The sequence below is a fragment of the Notothenia rossii genome (genome assembly GCF_949606895.1).
Source record: "Notothenia rossii genome assembly, chromosome: 3".
NCBI lineage: Eukaryota > Metazoa > Chordata > Actinopteri > Perciformes > Nototheniidae > Notothenia > Notothenia rossii.
In genome coordinates this window covers 94,742,749-94,758,880 of record NC_136901.1, presented here as the reverse complement: position 1 = coordinate 94,758,880, position 16,132 = coordinate 94,742,749, and the positions used below count along the sequence as shown (strand labels likewise).

The 16,132-nt window shown below is 40.1% G+C and overlaps 2 protein-coding genes across 4 annotated transcripts in view; one reads left to right on the top strand and one right to left on the bottom strand.

The window, feature by feature from the left end:
- Nucleotides 1-16,132, bottom strand: part of LOC307032686 (uncharacterized protein) — a 528,358-nt gene that overhangs the window by 185,225 nt on the left and 327,001 nt on the right. The window lies entirely within an intron of this gene.
- Nucleotides 1,459-14,607, top strand: ltc4s (leukotriene C4 synthase). 3 transcript variants are annotated; one of them, XM_079667960.1, is made up of 7 exons: nt 1,459-1,575; nt 4,376-4,407; nt 4,486-4,545; nt 5,125-5,224; nt 7,806-7,876; nt 8,154-8,235; nt 9,007-9,222. In XM_079667960.1, exons 3-7 carry the CDS (start codon nt 4,488-4,490, stop codon nt 9,146-9,148), a joined length of 453 nt encoding a protein of 150 aa, XP_079524086.1. In that variant the 5' UTR covers nt 1,459-1,575; nt 4,376-4,407; nt 4,486-4,487; the 3' UTR covers nt 9,149-9,222. The 3 variants fall into 3 exon arrangements, 2 of the variants coding, with proteins under 2 accessions (XP_079524086.1, XP_079524085.1); XR_013805878.1 differs by adding an exon at nt 14,430-14,607 and having other exon boundaries at nt 1,494-1,517; nt 4,376-4,545; nt 9,007-9,205; XM_079667959.1 differs by having other exon boundaries at nt 1,494-1,517; nt 4,376-4,545.

Genomic DNA, 16,132 nt, shown 5'->3' with positions numbered 1-16,132 from the left:
CAGCAGAGGACAGACTGAGACTGGGAGAGACTGAAGGAGACAGCAGAGGACAGACTGAGACTGGGAGAGACTGAAGGAGACAGCAGAGGACAGACTGAGACTGGGAGAGACTGAAGGAGACAGCAGAGGACAGACTGAGACTGGGAGAGATTGAAGGAGACAGCAGAGGACAGACTGAGACTGGGAGAGACTGAAGGACACAGCAGAGGACAGACTGAGACTGGGAGAGACTGAAGGAGACAGCAGAGGACAGACTGAGACTGGGAGAGACTGAAGGACACAGCAGAGGACAGACTGAGACTGGGAGAGATTGAAGGACACAGCAGAGGACAGACTGAGACTGGGAGAGACTGAAGGACACAGCAGAGGACAGACTGAGACTGGGAGAGATTGAAGGACACAGCAGAGGACAGACTGAGACTGGGAGAGATTGAAGGACACAGCAGAGGACAGACTGAGACTGGGAGAGATTGAAGGACACAGCAGAGGACAGACTGAGACTGGGAGAGACTGAAGGAGACAGCAGAGGACAGACTGAGACTGGGAGAGATTGAAGGACACAGCAGAGGACAGACTGAGACTGGGAGAGACTGAAGGAGACAGCAGAGGACAGACTGAGACTGGGAGAGACTGAAGGACACAGCAGAGGACAGACTGAGACTGGGAGAGATTGAAGGACACAGCAGAGGACAGACTGAGACTGGGAGAGACTGAAGGAGACAGCAGAGCAGAGGAGACGGAGCACCTTCACAGCCCTGAAAATACTTTGAACCCTTTTAACAGTTGAATTCTTTGTATTGTTTTAACTGCGTTTGATTGTATTTTAAAATAGTTTAGACTATCTTTTTACTGAGATTATATTTTAGACAGCTCTGATTTTAAGTAAAGTTATGTTCTCCTGAATAAATTGTGTTAAAATCTTAAACTTAGTAGTTGGCTCCTTGATTACCCAGTTTTGCTCTCGACCTGATTTTAAAAAAAACTTCCCCTCTCCATAAATGATAACCCCTCCCCCCTCTTTTACAGAATTAAAGTCAGATCGTGTTTCTCATATCACATCATGATGTATCATATATCTCCTTATCTGAGTCAGCTGAGCCGTATCTAGCCGTGCAACACTCACAGTGTCACATACTGTATGCAGAAGGATTATTTTAAGCAACACATTAAGTTGAGGAAACACTCGAGTCAAATGTAATGAAAGTCAGATGGTGTCTTAGACGGGGCGGTGATATCATAAACCTGTTCATGTACGCATTCAAACACTTGTTCTGGTACCAGCTGTGTTCACCTTGCAGGTGCAGCTATGTGGCTTTGATCCTGGATCAAGTGTTTAAGTCATGGATGTTTAAAGTTTAACTTCTTCATATGTCTAATATTATAGTTGACTTTTCATTCAGGAAGTATGACGCTGCGCTGTCAGTACGCTTCTCCATGTTTGTGATTGGTCAAATGCTCCAAATACCCCCCCTTTCATGTGAACGCGCATTCAGCTGGACAGAGAAACCCTGGCTTGAGTGAGTTGATAACCCGCGTCGTAGGACCGTTAGCGAGAGCGCGTTTGTTTTGGATTAGGTAAGCCAGCTAACTCAAACATATCCCGGTTATGTTGAACCGGCTTCGTAGTACAGGCCTCAGGTGTCCCTCAACAATAACTATCTCTGACCGAGAGCTGCTCGGTCATAAACTGGCAACAACAAGTTGCTAGAGCAGCCCCTCCTTAAGGGGGATAGCGGCTGGTCAGCTGCGTCAGAGGGCGAAAGGATTCCCTGACAACACCTGGGTTATAAATTAGACATGAATGATCTCTGGTATATGTGGTGCATATAGAGACACAGACAAAAAGAATACTTGGCAAAACAAAATGGATAGGAATGTTATAAAAGCTATTTGATAAACTGTCTTAAGACTTTAATAACAACAATATTGACATCTGAAAAATACTATAAAGTGTATTTGAAGTGGAGAGCTGTGCTGAGTTCAAAGAGGTAGAGAGGAGAGGAGATGTGCATTAATGTAATGCATCTTCTTATTATGGGATGGATAACAGTCAGAGGGGGGTCTGGCCTTGTTGATGAGGCCGGTATCAGAGGAGAACAACACATCAATAATAAATAAACACTTTGTTTACGTGTCTACTTTTAGATGTTGTGCTTTCAATGCTTCTTTATAATAATCTTCTTTATAATGCAGATTTCTCCTGAACTCACCGAAAGTCAACATGAAGCCTCATTTGCAAAAAAACATAGCTTGTAGTATATAGGCAGAGGGGGGAAGTATTGGAGTACAAATACTTCATTACTGTACTTAATTGCATGTTTCTGGTATCAGTACTTTACTCCACTACTTATTTTTCTGACCACTTTTTACTTTGACTTCTTACATTTTGAACCCAAATACCTGTACTTTCTACTTCTTACATGTTGAACCCAAATACCTGTACTTTCTACTTCTTACATGTTGAACACAAATACCTGTACTTTCTACTTCTTACATGTTGAACCCAAATACCTGAACTTTCTACTTCTTACATGTTGAACTCAAATACCTGTACTTTCTACTTCTTACATGTTGAACACAAATACCTGTACTTTCTACTTCTTACATGTTGAACTCAAATACCTGTACTTTCTACTTCTTACATGTTGAACACAAATACCTGTACTTTCTACTTCTTACATTTTGAACACAAATACCTGTACTTTCTACTTCTTACATTTTGAACACAAATACCTGTACTTTCTACTTCTTACATGTTGAACTCAAATACCTGTACTTTCTACTTCTCACATGTTGAACTCAAATACCTGTACTTTCTACTTCTTACATGTTGAACACAAATACCTGTACTTTCTACTTCTTACATGTTGAACACAAATACCTGTACTTTCTACTTCTTACATGTTGAACTCAAATACCTGTACTTTCTACTTCTTACATGTTGAACTCAAATACCTGTACTTTCTACTTCTTACATGTTGAACTCAAATACCTGTACTTTCTACTTCTTACATGTTGAACACAAATACCTGTACTTTCTACTTCTTACATGTTGAACACAAATACCTGTACTTTCTACTTCTTACATGTTGAACACCACCCCTTTTATGTGAACGCGCACCTAACTAGATAGGACATGGCTGGCTTGAGTTAACGAGTTGATAACCAGCGTCGTAGGAACGCTTAGCGAGAGGGCGTTTTTTTGGATTAGGCCAACCGACTAACTCAAACATATCCAGGTTAGGTTGAACCGGCTTCATCGTACAGGCCTCTGGTCTTCTCTAAAGAAGAGGGACCAATGGAAACGTTGTCATGTTGCCGTTGTTCAGCATGGAAACATTCATTAGCTAACAATGACATTATTGTTCTATTAATATAAAGGGAGGTCAGGTACTCTTTAAAACAGCTGCTAGTTATGGGTACTTTTTACTTAAAGGGGACCTATCATGCAAAATGCACCTTTGTACGTCTTGTCTACATGAATATGTGTCCCCGGTGTTCCAGGGAACTCACCAAGTGTCAGAAAACACAACCCTCTCTCTTTTGCTCCATACCCAAATCTCTAAAAACGGGGCTGCAACAGATCTGATACAGACTGATCCAGATTTGAAAATAGTCTGACGTCAGTGACGAGGAGCTCCGCCTATATGGCCAACTCTCCACCAATCAGGGGAATGAGAGGTTGCCGTGGCATGGTAACAGCATGGTAACAGCATGGTAACAGCATGGTAACATGACGCTTGTCCTTTGCAGGGGGGCGTGGTCAGCTGCAGCTCATTTCCCACAGAATCAGCCCTTGTGAAAACAGGGCTGGAATAGAGCGAAATGAGGCACGGCTAAAATGCAGGATCTGTTTGGTATTTTGAAAAAAAAACTTCACAGACATGTTTTATATAGGTATGGCCCTACAATATATTATTCAAATATAGCATGATAGGTCCACTTTAAGTACATTTCAAAGCCCATACCTCTTTAGTTTTACTTGAGTAAAGAAGTTTAGTCAGTACTTTTACCAGAGTATTTTTAAACATGAGTATCTGTACTTCTACTTGAGTACAGGATGTGTGTACTTCTACTTGAGTACAGGATGTGTGTACTTCTACTTGAGTACAGGATGTGTGTACTTTTGCCCTCTGACTAAAAGTGAATTGTGTTAAAGTTAGTAAAGCACTGGGGAAGTGCTGCAGGTGTTTATGAATTAAAGTGTGTCTACCTGTGCTGAAGCCCCGCCCCTGGTGTGTGTGTGTCTCTCACTCTCTCTCTCTCTCTCTCTCTCTTCCTGTCTCTCTCTCTCTCTTCCTGTCTCTCTCTCTCTTCCTGTCTGTCTCTCTCTCTCTTCCTGTCTCTCTCGCTCTCTTCCTGTCTCTCTCTTCAGTCTCACCTGTGCTGAAGCCCCGCCCCCTGCAGGTGTGTCTCTCTCTCTCTTCCACTCTCTCTTCCTGTCCCTCTCTTCCTCTCTCTTCACTTCTCTCTCTCGGTCTTCAGAGATGTCGGAGGACTCGGTCGGCCTCGCCGCCGTCACCGTGCTCGGCGTCCTGGAGCAAGGTAAGAACAGAAAGCATGCTGGGTAATGTGAGACCAGACCAACGGTTCGTTCTGTCTGAACACACCTGAGGTACCTTTAGTTCGTCTAATACTTGATATTTATCATTATTATCATTTATTGTTATTATTTTTGTATTATTATTGACTATTTTTATTTAATTATTACATTATTATCTGTTATTATTTGGTTTATTTGTATGATATATAGAAACACGATATATTGTTTAAATTCTTCTTCTCCTTTTTTACTCGAGTTATTAGTTCCTATATTTGATTCATTAAATAATTTAACATAATTTAAAAACATATAAGAAAATAAATCAGAGAGAAGAACAAATGTTCATGGATTGTTAAATTATTATTCTAATAATTATTAATAAATATAATAATTATCCGTCTGTCATCACATTGCTGTGTGTGTGTTTGACGGTGTCCTTGACTGTGTGTGTGTGTGTGTGTGTGTGTGTGTGTGTGTGTGTGTGTGTGTGTGTGTGTGTGTGTGTGTGTGTGTGTGTGTGTGTGTGTGTGTGTGTGTGTGTGTGTGTGTGTGTGTGTGTGTGTGTGTGTGTGTGTGTGCAGCATATTTCTCTCTGCAGGTGATCTATGCCAGGAGGAAGTTCAAAGTTTCTCCCCCCTCCACTGCCGGCCCGCCCGCATTTGAGCGAATCTTCAGAGCTCAGTGAGACGCCGATTATTGTTATTATTTATACTTATACTTTATTTATGTTAACCTGCGGCAGAGTGTCATAGAGTCATAGTGTCATAGTGTCATAGTGTCATAGTGTCATAGTGTCATAGAGTCATAGAGTCATAGTGTCATAGTGTCATAGAGTCATAGAGTCATAGAGTCATAGTGTCATAGAGTCATAGAGTCATAGTGTCATAGAGTCATAGAGTCATAGTGTCATAGAGTCATAGAGTCATAGTGTCATAGAGTCATAGAGTCATAGAGTCATAGAGTCATAGTGTCATAGAGTCATAGAGTCATAGAGTCATAGTGTCATAGAGTCATAGAGTCATAGTGTCATAGAGTCATAGAGTCATAGAGTCATAGAGTCATAGAGTCATAGAGTCATAGTGTCATAGAGTCATAGAGTCATAGAGTCATAGTGTCATAGAGTCATAGAGTCATAGAGTCATAGAGTCATAGTGTCATAGAGTCATAGAGTCATAGTGTCATAGTGTCATAGAGTCATAGAGTCATAGTGTCATAGTGTCATAGTGTCATAGAGTCATAGTGTCATAGAGTCATAGTGTCATAGAGTCATAGAGTCATAGAGTCATAGAGTCATAGTGTCATAGAGTCAAAGTGTCATAGAGTCATAGAGTCATAGTGTCATAGAGTCATAGTGTCATAGAGTCATAGAGTCATAGTGTCATAGAGTCATAGAGTCATAGTGTCATAGAGTCATAGAGTCATAGTGTCATAGAGTCATAGAGTCATAGAGTCATAGTGTCATAGAGTCATAGAGTCATAGTGTCATAGAGTCATAGTGTCATAGTGTCATAGAGTCATAGTGTCATAGTGTCATAGAGTCATAGAGTCATAGTGTCATAGAGTCATAGTGTCATAGAGTCATAGAGTCATAGAGTCATAGTGTCATAGTGTCATAGAGTCATAGTGTCATAGTGTCATAGAGTCATAGAGTCATAGTGTCATAGTGTCATAGTGTCATAGTGTCATAGAGTCATAGAGTCATAGTGTCATAGAGTCATAGAGTCATAGTGTCATAGTCTCATAGAGTCATAGAGTCATAGTGTCATAGTGTCATAGTGTCATAGTGTCATAGAGTCATAGAGTCATAGTGTCATAGAGTCATAGAGTCATAGTGTCATAGAGTCATAGAGTCATAGTGTCATAGAGTCATAGTGTCATAGAGTCATAGAGTCATAGTGTCATAGAGTCATAGTGTCATAGTGTCATAGAGTCATAGAGTCATAGTGTCATAGAGTCATAGAGTCATAGTGTCATAGTGTCATAGAGTCATAGTGTCATAGAGTCATAGAGTCATAGTGTCATAGTGTCATAGAGTCATAGTGTCATAGTGTCATAGAGTCATAGAGTCATAGAGTCATAGAGTCATAGTGTCATAGTGTCATAGAGTCATAGAGTCATAGTGTCATAGAGTCATAGAGTCATAGAGTCATAGAGTCATAGTGTCATAGAGTCATAGAGTCATAGAGTCATAGTGTCATAGAGTCATAGAGTCATAGAGTCATAGAGTCATAGAGTCATAGTGTCATAGAGTCATAGAGTCATAGAGTCATAGTGTCATAGTGTCATAGTGTCATAGAGTCATAGAGTCATAGTGTCATAGTGTCATAGTGTCAGAGTGTCATAGAGTCATAGAGTCATAGTGTCATAGTGTCATAGAGTCATAGAGTCATAGTGTCATAGTGTCATAGAGTCATAGAGTCATAGTGTCATAGTGTCATAGAGTCATAGAGTCATAGTGTCATAGAGTCATAGAGTCATAGAGTCATAGTGTCATAGAGTCATAGAGTCATAGTGTCATAGTGTCATAGAGTCATAGAGTCATAGTGTCATAGAGTCATAGAGTCATAGTGTCATAGAGTCATAGTGTCATAGAGTCATAGAGTCATAGAGTCATAGTGTCATAGAGTCATAGAGTCATAGTGTCATAGAGTCATAGTGTCATAGTGTCATAGAGTCATAGAGTCATAGAGTCATAGTGTCATAGAGTCATAGAGTCATAGTGTCATAGTGTCATAGAGTCATAGAGTCATAGTGTCATAGTGTCATAGAGTCATAGAGTCATAGTGTCATAGTGTCATAGAGTCATAGAGTCATAGTGTCATAGTGTCATAGAGTCATAGAGTCATAGTGTCATAGTGTCATAGAGTCATAGTGTCATAGAGTCATAGTGTCATAGTGTCATAGAGTCATAGAGTCATAGTGTCATAGTGTCATAGAGTCATAGAGTCATAGAGTCATAGTGTCATAGAGTCATAGAGTCATAGTGTCATAGTGTCATAGAGTCATAGAGTCATAGAGTCATAGTGTCATAGAGTCATAGTGTCATAGTGTCATAGTGTCATAGAGTCATAGAGTCATAGTGTCATAGTGTCATAGAGTCATAGAGTCATAGAGTCATAGTGTCATAGAGTCATAGAGTCATAGTGTCATAGTGTCAGAGTTTCAGAGATTTAAAAATCTAAAATGCAAACTTTAAATTGAAAGAATGTGGAATTGAAAAGATGCAGAAATGTTTGTGTGTGTCTGTTCATGGTGTTTTCAGAGCGAACTGCTCCGAGTACTTCCCCATCTTCATCATCGTCCTGTGGATCTCCGGAGTCTTCTTCAATGAAGGTGATCACACACACACACACACACACACACACACACACACACACACACACACACACACACACACACACACACACACACACACACACACACACACACACACACACACACACACACACACACACACACACACACACACACACACACACACACACACACACACACACACACACACACACACACACACATGCACACACATAGAAAAATACGACACGATCTGTTACAGCTCTTAAATATAGATCTAAGTATTAATATAGAAGTATTGCTGTTTGTGTTGCAGCGCTGTCCTGCCTCTGTGGGCTTCTGTACATTTACGCACGTCTCCGGTACTTCCAGGGATACTCCGAGTCTGCTGAGGGACGGTACGAGACACCTTCTTCTTCTGTGGTGTTCCCTCTCCTGTAGTGTTCAGTTTTAGTGCATGTAAAGGGTCTGCAGAGGCTAACACAGGGTACTAACATGAACCTGGAGAAGAGAGGAATATGTCCTCAGATAACAATGTACCTTTAATAATAATAATAACTTTAATTGATATGGCGCCGTTCATTAACCCAAGGGCGCCTGACAAGAAACATATGAGGACAAGACATAGAACAGGGGCTAGAAGTGGAAGTGTTACATTGCAGGGGGGGGGGGGTAGCAGGGAGGGAGTTCCAGAGGGGGGGGCAGCAAGGAGGGAGTTCCAGAGGGGGGGGGGGGGCAGCAGGGAGGGAGTTCCAGAGGGGGGGGGCAGCAAGGAGGGAATTCCAAAGGGGGGGGGGCAGCAAGGAGGGAGTTCCAGAGGGGGGGAAGCAGGGAGGGAGTTCCAGAGGGGGGGAGTGAGTGCAGGACTTGGAGGAGAGGAGGAGGAGGAGTTTGTAGGTATTTCTGTTTGTATTAATGTATTATTAATACAGCAGGCTGCCCCCCCCCCCCTGCAGGCTGCCCTCCCCCCCTGCAGGCTACCCTCCCCCCTGCAGGCTGCCCTCCCCCCTGCAGGCTGCCCTCCCCCCCTGCAGGCTGCTCCCCCTGCAGGCTGCCCCCCGCTCCTGTATCTCACATTCGATTAAACAGTTTATACAATTTGAATATTTAGTTTTATTTATTATTATTATTTGTTTGTTTGTTTGTTGGTTTGTGTATTTATTGAGCAGGCTGGACCCCCTGTACTCCAGCGCGCGGGTTCTCTGGCTGCTGATCTGGTTCTGCGGGCTCGGGGTTCTGTTGTCGTTCTGCAGGGTCTACCTGAAGCTGGACCTGATCAAAGGGCTCTGCGCTGCCCTGGGCCTCGTCTGAAGGAGACAGCAGGAGGGAGGGCAAACAAACGGGACGGTTCATGTGACAACAAATAAAGTAAACATCAGAGGAAATGTGCTCGTGTCTTGTCTTTAGTAAAGTATAGAGTTTTTATAGTTTAATATATTATTCTGATATAGTTTTGTGTGCATGTAAATGGTCTGCAGAGGCTAAAATCCCTGTGTTCCTTCCAGAGGGAGTTTCTCTCCCACAAACTACAATTCTAACTTTTCTCAAGTTTCTGACTTTTTTTACTAAATCTGACTTTTTCCTCAAAATGATGACTTTTCTTCCTAAAATAGATTTTTTTCCAATTATGACTTTTTTCTTAAAATTCCGACTTTTTCTAAATCCTGTCTTTTCTCAAAAAAATGTAAGTTTTAAATTCCAACTTATTTTTCTAAATTTTGACTTTTTTCCGAGATATTTTTAAATTATAATTAATTTTCTTACAATTATTAATTTTCTTAGGATCTTATCTATTCCCGAAATTATTCTTATTTTGTTTTAAGTTCAGAATTATTTCTAATCAATCCGTGTATCTACCGTCCAATTGTTTTTCTTTATTAAACACGTAAACGGAAGAGCGTCTGAGAGGCGTTTTTGCTTTTTGCTTTTTACCTTACTAAATGGTCAAATGTTCATTGGAGGGAGGGGCGGGGCGAAACTCACGGAAGTGATTTCAAAACAAAAGCACTTGCTTGGAACGGTGATAATAGGCTATTATAAACAAAGGGAAACAAGGTGAATTTAGCGATCACAACGAAAACGGCCAAGACACATATTGAGCCCAGAAAATGGATGTTACTAAGGGCTGTAAATATAATAAGCCTGTGTCTAAAATGGACAACATTGTTAGGAGATTTAAAATATACAGCGATTCTGCACTGCGGTCACTCAGCCGCCTCTCGAGTTTGTTTTTTCAAATCAGCTGCTCTTCATTTCTGCTATATTTTACGAGTGATGCAAATATGTTTTACCACAAGTTCTTAAGAAAACTGACACTGTTGGACTCGGTTCGAGTTTGACTCCTAACAGAAATAAAATGAAGTACTTTTGCTGTGTACTTTGTGAGTAATCCTCTGTCAGAGTCCCCTCCTTAGTACATAATGCATGTTTTTCTGCTGTATTTGATGAAAGATACAAATATAATGTTACCATTAGTTCTTAATGAAGTTGATACTGTTTGACTTTGTATTTGTTAGCCTACTACTTAAAATACATTGAAGTACTTTTACTGTGTACTTTTTTAGAAATCCTCTCTCAAAGTCCCCTGCTGAGAACAAAATCAAGTCACTTCTGCTAAGTTTGATGAGGGAATTATTTGTTGTTGCCATTAGTTCTTCGTGAGATCGATCCTGTTGGACTCAGTACTAGTGAAACTACCCCCACAAGTACTATGAAGTACTTACTACATTTCCAGTACTCCTCTGTCAATGTCCCCTCCTGAAAACAAGAATGCTTGTTTCTCTGCTATTTTGAATAAGCGTTAAAAAACCTTTCTTCATGAGACTGATATTGTTGGACAGAGTATTTTAAGAGGATGGTAGACTGCACACTGACACACTCTGTCACTCTTGTTGGCCTCTTATGATGCTGCTGTCTTTTAATATATTTAGTGTTGAATATCTTACATGCGTTAAAAAGTACTAAGTTATAATATAATAAACAATATGCTAAAAAAAAGATAAAAAGTTACATAATTTTCTAAAAATACAGATCAAAAACAAATCAAATCTACAAATCAAATCCTGTAGCAGTTCTTAGGATTTAGCAGCCCGGTATATATTACAGTTATTAAAGATGGCATATGTATATAAAGTATATATTGCACATAAAGCACATATTGCACATCGTTTGACGGTATTTAACAGCAAGTTACACAATGTTATAATCGGGAGATAAGTTTCCATTCATTTCGGCAAGCCTGGGCAACAACGATTAAAAGATTTCTTGCTCCCAAACCAATTGTGTATTTCATTACAAAAAGCAGTTATACCATACTATGTTTAGATACTAATGAATTATATCCTCAAAACAAACGCACACATAAATAACAAAGGAAAATACATAATTTAATAAATCCACAATATGATAACATTGTACAGATTAATTTAATAAACTTTTACAAAACATAGGTTGATGTTATATCGGGGGGAAAAATACATATTAAAACATTTCAATTAGTCTCTGCATATTTAAGTAATGCTAGTTTATATAACAGATGTACAATATCCAGAAAGTAGATGCAAAAAATATATATAATGTGTGCATTTCCTACATAAAATAGTGTTAGTAGAACGTTGAACAGCTTAACATAGATGTAGGGTACAAAACCAGCTCTTACCTAACACTGGCCAACACAAATAACTGGACCCTACATGGATTATACTAACCATTCAGTAAAGAACAGCAGCCGTCACAACCAGTTTCTGGGGTTTCCATGAAAGCAGAGACAGTTTTCAACCTCTCATTAAGAATCTTTGATGGAAGCTAAGTTTGGGTTTAGCTAATGTATTTATCATTTTGATGTGAGCTAATTTATTGTCACTATTATCACGAATCTGTTGCAACACGTCAGCTAGCTGGGCTCATTTCAATCCTAAATCACAGGTTACCTACTCTAGCCACATCAAAACCCCAGAACATGAACCTGATTGAGGCTTTGAACTAGGGATCGACCGATATTGCTTTTTCAAGGCCGATACCGATACCGATTATTAGTAATCAAGGAGACCGATAACCGATATTTGGAACCGATATACATTTGCAGTAAAATCAGAAAATCTTGGTGCCAAAATGTAGAATAACACAAACTCCAACACAACTTCTTTGAAATGCATTTAAGCATATTATGTTCAATGAACTTTTAAACATCTTACAACTGGTTTCCTTTTTTTTAGTGCAGCCATCTGCAATGAGTTAGAGAGAGACAGAGAGTTCAAATTGGGGCTGCAGGCTGACATGCTTAACTAACAATAATGCTTAATTTATTATATCAAAACAACTCCTGTCTATCTAGCATAAAATCCCAATAAGCTGCTAGCAACTGCAAAACACTAGTGCTAGCTAATGTTTTACAAACTATTAAAAGTGAGGCTATGACAGTAGACCTAACGTTAGTCTAGTAGCCTCACTTCTAATATGTTGCTAAACATTTGCTAGATACATGTTGGCTAGCTAATGAGTTTCACATACCAGCCGATGTACATCACTGATGTTAACCTTCGGTAGGTCTTGGAGACATCGAGTGTAAAATAGTGCCATCACGTTAACGTTAGCCTTCTCACTTTGCTCTACCGCTATCTGTATGCTATCTGTATGCTATCTGTATGCTATATATCTGTATGCTATATCTATCTATCTAATCCAGGGGTTTCCAAAGTGTGAGGCGCGCCTCCCCTGGGGGGCGCCAGAGAGCTTCAAGGGAGGCGCAGCCGCCAGAAAAAAATAAAGAGAAACAGTGAAATGTAGCTAGTTAACTTCAGCTGAATGGATGCGAGCGGCAAAATATGGATAGATTTTTAGTGAAGTTACCTAAAGTGAGAGAGGAGACAGCGACTGTCAGAAAACGGAGGAAGTATGACAATGATTATTTGAAGCTAGGATTTTCATGGACCGGTCCTGATGACACTCCACAGTGTGTTATCTGCAACGAGGTGCTAGCTAATGACAGTATGAGACAATGTAAACTCCGGCGTCATGTTGAGACGAAACACCCATGTTTGGTGACCAAGCCACAGGAGTTTTTTGACCGGAAGCTCAAGGAATTGCAGTCACAGAAAAATGTCTTTGACAAATTTAGCACTGTGAATACAAAGGCAACCGAAGCATCATACCGAGAGGCGTTACGGATAGCTAAGGCAGGTAAGCCTCACAACATTGGTGAAACGTTACTCCTCCCTGCTGCTCAAGACATCTCCGTCTTAACTATTTCTCTCCGAGTGCAACGTATGAGGAAGCTGCCATCCTTAACCTCAACATGTTTAAAACATAAAGATAAAGAGGTTTAAAAAAGCTATTGTTTAATGTTTTAAGGAGGTGACGCTCAGCCAATCAAAAAAGAGAAAGGTAGCGAAAACAGAGCATTTTATGACATTTTCTCTCACTGGACCTCTTTGAAATGCAATTGAATACCCCTGCATTATAGCAACAACAACAATAATAATAATAATAGCAATAATAATTGGGAGGGGGGGCGCGGCTGTGATTATGTTCTCTGAGGGGAGGCTCACCTTCCCACACTTTGGGAACCCCTGAATCTATCTATCTATCGCTATCTACCCGCTCAACCACTCCACACCGTACACCGGAAGTTTACAACCGCACACCCAGCCGCCGGAAGTTGATAGACGCCATCTTGTGCAACTAGCCTATTACCGCAGAAACAGCGACTCTAAATCAAAAGATGGGACAAAGCAGCTCAAAGACTTCAGAGAGGAGAGAGGGAGGATTCTACCTTTGAATGCAGCGCGGGCAGAGATCTACTGGGTCGCGAGGAGCTGAAGGCTGAGATGCTCCGATATACAGTTTCTCGATTGCTAATGTACTAAAATTATACATAAAGCACCATTATTTTATCTGACACTCAAAGAGCAAAACATAGGCTCAAATCTCTAAAACTCTAAACACGTTTTCAGCTTTCACACAATTTTTAAATCAACATGGCACTTTTTGAAAACCACTGCACACGTTTCTCCACGTAAGACACAGGAATCTGACATACAGTCACGTGTTAGCAGGTTTCAAACACTGATATTCAAAATGCCTCACACACGGACCAATGATCAAGAAACACGTTCCACCTGACCAAACACCTGATAGCATAATTGTTGGCTCATCAATCAGGATTTTAGCACTATGAAAAGACCATAGGTGAGTACTTTCTTAAAGCAACAATGGAAGCCAACATGGAAGCAAGAGCAAGAGGAAGAGGAAGAGCTGGGCTGAGAGTGAGAGGAGGAAGAATGAGAGGTAGAGGTAGAGCTGGAGGGAGAGGACGTTCAGAGGGTTCAGCCTAATCTAAGCCGATGTACTGTCGCCTCTGTAATCCGGACACTTAGATTTGAAAACAGTTAGTTACCAGTAGCTCTGCATAACTCATGATATATCAGTGCTTATATCTGTTGAGTGAAACGTATTGACTTCATTACTGCAATTGAATTGTTAGCATGTTGCATACTATAACTGTACAAACATCCTGCACAATGTACTGTGGTAAACTTACTGTTATGCAACACAGACACTGACCGACCACTGTGTCTTTGTTGTTTATCTGAAGGACTGAGAAAAAGAGGTGCAGGTGGAAGGCTAAGGATGAGGCACAGGAAGCAGCAGCTACAAACTGGGTTTTGGCAAACTATGCATCACACTTAGAGAGATCTGAAGCAGAGTAACTATGAGCTGAGATGCATGTTGCAAGATTTTATTTTTGAATAAAATGTGATTTTTTTCAACAACTCATTTGTATTTCTTCATTTATTGTATTTCTTTAAACTCAAGCAATCTTTCTCTGCAGAACCCTCTCTGTACAGAGCACAGCCCATAACAGATGAAAGTGCTTTAGATGATGCTCAGCAGTGTGTAGCTGGCTGGTCACACCATCTAGTATTATGAATGAAGTGTGTTATATTTGGTGCAAACGTTTGCATTTGGTAAGTGTTTCTGTAGTTTTGAGTGCAGTTCTTCATTTAGCAGGAGAAATTAGGTGTTTTGCACTTTGGGTGTGTGGTTTTGTGAATTGTGTTTAGTGTTCTGAGAAACTGAGCAATTAAAAAAAAAATGTGTGTTAGCAATCGAGAAAAACTGTAAGAGGATCTGATCAAGTGCTCTCACATAAGAGAGGAGAAGTACTCAGAGCTTGGACTTGAGTAAAAGTAGAAGTACTCAGATCTTGTGCTTGAGTTGAAGTAGAAGTATTCAGATCTTGGACTTGAGTAAAAGTAGAAGTACTCAGATCTTGTATTTGAGTAGAAGTAGAAGTACTCAGATCTTGTGCTTGAGTAAAAGTAGAAGTACTCAGAGCTTGTACTTGAGTAAAAGTAGAAGTACTCAGATTTTGGACTTGAGTAAAAGTAGAAGTACTCAGATCTTGTGCTTGAGTTGAAGTAGAAGTACTCAGATCTTGGACTTGAGTAAAAGTAGAAGTACTCAGATCTTGTACTTGAGTAAAAGTAGAAGTACTCAGATCTTGTGCTTGAGTTGAAGTAGAAGTACTCAGATCTTGGACTTGAGTAAAAGTAGAAGTACTCAGATCTTGTATTTGAGTAGAAGTAGAAGTACTCAGATCTTGTGCTTGAGTAAAAGTAGAAGTACTCAGAGCTTGTACTTGAGTAAAAGTAGAAGTACTCAGATTTTGGACTTGAGTAAAAGTAGAAGTACTCAGATCTTGGACTTGAGTAAAAGTAGAAGTACTCAGATCTTGTATTTGAGTAGAAGTAGAAGTACTCAGATCTTGTGCTTGAGTAAAAGTAGAAGTACTCAGAGCTTGTACTTGAGTAAAAGTAGAAGTACTCGGGTCTTGTTCTTGAGTAGAAGTATAAGTACTCAGATCTGGTACTTGAGTAGAAGTATAAGTACTCAGATCTTGTACTTGAGTAAAAGTATAAGTACTCAGATCTTGTTCTTGAGTAAAAGTAGAAGTACTCAGATCTTGTACTTGAGTAAAAGTAGAAGTACTCAGGTGTTGTACTTGAGTAAAAGTAGAAGTACTCAGAGCTTGTACTTGAGTAAAAGTAGGAGTACTCAGAGCTTGTACTTGAGTAAAAGTAGAAGTACTCAGAGCTTGTACTTCAGTAGAAGTAGGAGTACTCAGAACTTGTACTAGAGTAAAAGTAGAAGTACTCAGAGCTTGTACTTCAGTAGAAGTAGAAGTACTCAGAGCTTGTACTAGAGTAAAAGTAGAAGTACTCAGAGCTTGTACTTCAGTCGAAGTAGAAGTACTCAGAGCTTGTACTTCAGTAGAAGTAGAAGTACTCAGAGCTT